Raw genomic sequence first — 6,000 nt, forward strand, 5'->3', positions numbered from 1 at the left:
TCACCATGAAATATTTATGCACTGTTGAGGTTTCAAGAAAGATACTTATTGAGTGAATCATTGGTCTTTGATCATTGATCTGAATCTCAGTGCCCTTCGCTCTTCCCCAAGGTGCAGACACTACAAACCTTTGATCTCCTCACTGAGTGTTGAGTATTCAATCTCGAGTGTTGGCAGTTCCTCTTGTGTATGGTTATCGAATTGTATTCCCGAAATCATCACCTGACCTATGAAAGAGAGTAAGTTTCAGAAGTAAATTTTCAGCCTGGTCCAGTATTATCTTAATAATACTGGAATAAACATTATTTGACAGAGGAATATAATTATTTGGCCACAGCAAGTATGTAGAGAACTTTTTTTTCAGATTAACACATCGTGGTGGGAAATGGACAAATCTGTTCGTGACACATGAATAAAGTCTTTCCTTTCATAACTCGTCATCTGTTCTAAGAACTCATGTAACATGTTTCCCCTGTCAGGTGAGGAAACTGCTGATGACTTGCCCAGGAATAAGCATGTGGGTTGCCTGGTCAAGACATTATACGATAATGTCACAACCCATATAGTACACTATTGATTGGCTAGGAACTCGACAATACAGAGAACTCGGGAGAGTTTCCAGGTCCTGGGTCTTACTTTCACTACTCACCTCTCCCCCAGCCTCACCTGAGCCCTCACATCATAGGAGAGGGTGAGTCTGGGTTTTTTCCTGACACCAAATACATATTTTTTCCACCAACCACCCAATTCCCAACACCCAGTTGGCTGCCCACTCTCAATTGATTTCTGATACCACATCTGTGGAGTTAGTGCCGATGACACAGTTTGGGATAGGAAGACTGCCTTAACTTCAGATGCCCACCATGTCTTCTCAAATTATCATCTTCCTGAACAAGTGACTTAAACCTGAAATTTCCATGATTTCACCTCTATGCTTAAAAACTCAATCGAACCAGTCCCCATTCTCAGGAAAACTCTTAATCACCTTTCTCAGATTAATGTCCAGGAAAAATCTCGGAAACAGTGAAATGGAGGAGATCTTTATGGCACAGGAGGAATGGGGTTGGACAGAGTGTCTGTGTCCTCCTGAGCAGAGCACCGTCACCTCACAACCATTTCCTCCCACCTCATAAGCTCACTGAGCCAATATTTATGGCTTTATATGAAGTTCCAGTCAATAGTCATATGTGTTGAATCGTCAGCCAGTGGTGACTGACCTCAGGCTCAGTGCCCTCCTCTCTCCCCAGAGGAGCAGAAAGTCCTAACCTTTAAGTGCTTTCTTGACTATTTCAGCCAATCCTGTCAGTATACTGGCTCCATTTCCAATAATCTTAGTACCTGTGAAAGACGGAGATTTCAAAATTTTCAGGAATATTGGACTATGAACCAGGACAACATTCAAATATGAACAATAAAACGATATTCAAATGGGACAAAGAAAAAGGCCTGGAGAATTGTCTAATATTGTACAAGCCTTGGCCCCATGAGCCAACCACACAAAGGGTGGGTTTTATGCTTTCCCAACATTTCCTCGTCTGGGTGGTCCAGGTCTGTGTGATTAAATTTTAAATAGAGGGATAATTATTACTTGGCCCATAAATATTTTTTCTTTCGGCCCCTAGTAAGCAGGTATAGAAATCATTCATGAACATATCCTAGTGTAAAATGACCAAGCATGGTCATGAAATGTGAATAAGCTGTTTATATTTATGACTTGTAATATTTTCCAAGAACTCATGCAGCACTTATCTGCTGTTCAGATGAGGACTATGGCTGACCTGCTGGAGGACACATGGCATGAGGGTGACAGGGTCTGAACAAGATACAACCCAACTGATACACTATCCTATTCTGCCAGGAACTCTGAAAATACCGGTAACCGGTGACAGCTTCTGGGTGCAGTGTCCCACTTTCATTACTCCCCTGGCCCAGCACTCACCTGAGCTCCCAAAGCACAAGGGAGAGTGAGTTGGGTTTCCTTGACACCAAATATGTGGTGTCTCTAGAAACAATATCCAATTCCCCGAACACCCACTGGGTGTGCAACAATGCAATTTAATTCGGATAGGAAATCAGGGGAGTTAACGTACATTCTGCATGTTGAGGTCTCAGAAGTGTCCTCACTTCAGATGCCAGCCATGTGGGCCCATCCCTCATGATTTGACAAAGTGTCTAAAACTGGGAAGTTCCGTTACCCCACCTCCAAGTTCAATAACTCAGTTAATCTGATGACCAAACTCAGGAAGACTATTCACATAGCGGTCACACCTTGTTATTAAGGATAATTCTAGGCACACCAAAATGAGTAGATGTGCAAGGCAAAGTGGAAGTGGAGTTGTGGGGAGCCTCCATGTCCTAGAGAATACAGGGCCCTCACATCACCACCCTCCCTGTTTTAACACCCCAGAAGCTCTCTGAATACCCGCATTTATGGATTCTTCTTGAGGTTTCATCAAACAGGTATTTTGCTTAAATCATTGGCCAGTGGGGACTGTTCCCAATCTCAGTGCCCTGTCCTTTCCCCAGAAGTGCAGAAAGCTCAAACCTGTAATCACACTGCCAAGGACACTTTTAACCACATTTACTACTGAACGCTTCTCAAGTTCCCGTGTGTGGTTTGTCTCCAGACCTATGAAAGACAGTAAATTCCAAGAGTTTTAGGATGCCTGGTTTATGAACTAAAACAAGGATCAAATATGGATAATAAAATAGTAGTCAACAATGTACAAAGGAGGGAAAACATATGGATAATACACAATAGTCAAAAGGGAACATGGGAAAGGGCCTGGAGACTTTCCTAATAATGTCTCAGCTTTAGTATCAGGAGTCAACCTTCAACTGGTTGTTTCTTACATTTCCTGCAGACAATTCATCCCAGATCTTTCTGATTATTTTTCAGATAGAGGAATACTCATTATCTGACACATAAATATTCTTTGTTTCCCAAACTAAATAGTTAAAGAAATTTTTTTAGAGTAATACATCTTGGCAGAGCATGCACAAAATTCACCATGAAATGTAATTCAATTTTTATTTTAATTAATTAAAATAAATAATTTAATGAATTAAATGTAATTCAATTTATTTTAATTAAATATTTAATTTAATTAATTAATTTAATTAATTGTTTTAATAAATTAATTATTTAATTAAATTAAAATTAATTAAATTTTAATTTAATCTTTTCAAAAAGCCATGTAACATGTATCCCCTGTTCTGGTGAGAAAATTGCAGATGACTTGCCCCAGGACATGGCATGTGTGTTTCAGGGCCAGGACAAGATTCTGGCATGTTACAACCTATTTGATACAGTCCTTGATTATCCCAGGAACTCTGAAAATACAGATAACTGGAAACAATTTATGGGTGCAATATGTACTTCCATTGCTCCCCCTCTTTGAAGCATCACCTGAACCGCCAGTCACAGGGGAGAGTGATTCTGGGTTTTTCCCTCACACCAAATATGCGGTGTGTCTACCAACAGCAGCCAATTCCCCAAACACCCACTGGGTGTTCAACAAGTCCATTTACTTCTGATGGGAATCGATGGAGTTACTGCAGATTCTGAAGGCTGGGGGCTCAAGACTGTCCTCAGTTCAGATGCCAGCCATGAGATCCTGAGTCAATCATGCTTGTGACCAAATAACTAAAATGGAGGGGCAGGCAAGTCTATGACCCCAACTTCAAATTCAACAACTCAACAGAACCGGTGGCTGAACTTCGGGAAACCATTGCTTACTATTCACAGATTAATGTACAAAATATAACTTGAAGCAGCAAAATGGAAGAGATGTGCAGGGCAAAGGGAGAGGGAGATGTCCCCAGCCTCTGTGCCCTAGTGAGCACAGCACCCTCACTTCAACTTCCTATATTCGCCAACCCACAAGCTCTCTGAGCCCAGTTCTTATGTATTTCTCCCTAGGGTTCACTAAGCAGGCATGTTGGTTGGATTATCAGCCACTGTGATTGATCTCACTCTCAGTTTCCTCCCTTCTCCTCAGAGGTGCTGGAGTGGCAGCTGTTGAAAACTGTAAACATTAAATGGGTGCTTGTGGTTTCTTGGACACAAACCACACCTCAAGGTTACCTTGAGCTGCCTTTTGTTACTCATCTCATAACATCTAAAGTAAGGAAACCTCAAGAGTTTTAGGAGACCTGGGCCATTAGCTAAGAGATGGTTCAAATTTTAAGCTTTTTATTACTATACAGGGTTTCCCTGGTGGCTCAGCTGGTAAAGAATCCACCAGCAATGCGGGAGACCTGGATTCAATCCCTGTGTTTGAAAGATCCCCTGTAGAAGGCAAAGGGATCCCATTCCAGTATTCTGGCCTGGAGAATTCCATGGATGATAGAGTTCATGGGGTCTCAAAGAGTTGGACACGGCTGAACAACTTTCACTTTACTTACTTTTATTACTGCACTACAGCGAGGTTCACAGACATAGCAGGGAACAAGAATAGAGATTCTCAGAAATGGGGCCCCTGATCTGGCAGAATTTTGGGACACATATATAGACATAGATATAGATAGATAGATGGATATAAAATTCTAATAAATACAAAAGTTTAATAAATATCCTCATGAGAGTCATGATGTCAGTGGAGTTAAAAGTCTGCAACTAAAGACTTCCCTGGTAGTCCAGTAGGAAAGAATCCACATGCTAATGCACAGGGCTTGGGTTCTATCCCTTGTTGGGAAGATTCCATTTGCCTTGCGGCAACTAAGAAGGTGAACTGCAACTACTGAGCCCAGATGCCTAGAGCCCCTGATCTGCAACAAGAGAAGCCACCCCAGTGAGATTCCACACTCTGCAACCAGAGGGAAGACTCCGGAACTAGAGAATACTCTTGAATAGGGAGGAAGACCAGTGCTGCCAAAACCAAAGAAACAAACAAAAATCCTGGCCAGCATGACAGAGAAATCCGAAGACGGTTGGCAACACCCAATCCACACCTGCCCCACCCACTTTCATGGACTTCCATTGTTTTCCCGAAAGCTGTAGAAGAGAGGTGAGGCCGGACCTACCTTCATCCTGGATATGGTGTATATTCAGTGGGGTGCTGTCCACCAGGATAACCAGGAGGACGAGGAGGGCTGCGGAGAGGCAGAGCTGTCTCATCTTGGTAGCCTTCCAGGAGGGCTCCTGAGGATGCTGAGGACAGACTGAGCTTTTAATATGCTGGCTGAGGGGTGGGATCAGGTGATGAGGAGGGGGGTGGGCAAGGGGAGGAGCTGTTTATTGCGTAATCTCCCTACCTAACCATGCCTCCTGCTTCTGTCTGCAGGGGTCAAATATCCAGTAAGAACAATTCTCAGACTTGATGATGCCTGTGGGTCTCATGTAAACACAGATTGTGATCAGACAGATGGAGGGATCATCCCAGCCCCTAGAGCAGTGCCTGGCATGTGATGGATGATAAGTAAGTGGTTGAGAGTAGATCAGAAGACAGATAAGTGACTAGCAATGTGTTAGCCCAGGTTCTCCATTTCAGCCTTCTGCATGAGTCGTCTCACCTGGATCTCAATGCCCTGACCCCCATCACCTACCTCAGATGACAGGTGTGATACAGGTCACCTTCCTACAACCATTGCCACAACTTCTCCCGTGAATGGACACATGCACTTTACCAGACATTTGTCCAGGCAGGAACTTAGCTGGTGAAGGTGAAGTCAACCTGGGCTCTAACCCTGTTTATGCATCAAAAAACGAATAAGGGGAGAGACTGAGGAGAAGCAGGGAGCTGATCATGTATTCACAGCATGACCCACAGTTGTCCCTCATCTGGTTTCATCAACTAAATAGTTAAAAAGCTAAGATCATGGAATCTGCTATTATTTCATGGCAAATAGAAGGGGAAAATGTGTAAGTAGTGACAGATTTACCCTAATTAGGCTCTAAAATCACTGTGGTTGGTGACTGCAGGTGTGAAATCAGAAGAAGATTCTCTTTTTTTAGCAAAGCTATGACAAACCTAGACAGTGTGTTGAAAAGTAGAGACA

General features: G+C 42.9%; 1 protein-coding gene across 2 annotated transcripts in view; it reads right to left on the bottom strand.

Moving 5' to 3' along the window:
* Positions 1–5,164, bottom strand: part of LOC147360147 (uncharacterized) — a 28,786-nt gene extending 23,622 nt beyond the window's left edge. For both annotated transcript variants that reach the window (XM_086331611.1, XM_086331610.1), the window contains exons 1-4: positions 5,026–5,164; positions 2,546–2,629; positions 1,267–1,338; positions 129–227 (exon numbers count right to left, since the gene is read on the bottom strand). In XM_086331611.1, coding sequence (XP_086187737.1) covers positions 129–227; positions 1,267–1,338; positions 2,546–2,629; positions 5,026–5,119 — 349 coding nt within the window. In that variant the 5' untranslated portion in view covers positions 5,120–5,164. The remainder of the gene's footprint in view (positions 1–128; positions 228–1,266; positions 1,339–2,545; positions 2,630–5,025) is intronic.
* Between the last annotated feature and the right edge of the window lie 836 nt (positions 5,165–6,000).

The sequence above is a fragment of the Bos grunniens genome, chromosome 13, assembly GCF_055505025.1.
Source record: "Bos grunniens cultivar Pamir isolate PY7600 chromosome 13, Bosgru_T2T1.0, whole genome shotgun sequence".
In the NCBI taxonomy this organism is placed as follows: Eukaryota; Metazoa; Chordata; class Mammalia; order Artiodactyla; family Bovidae; genus Bos; species Bos grunniens.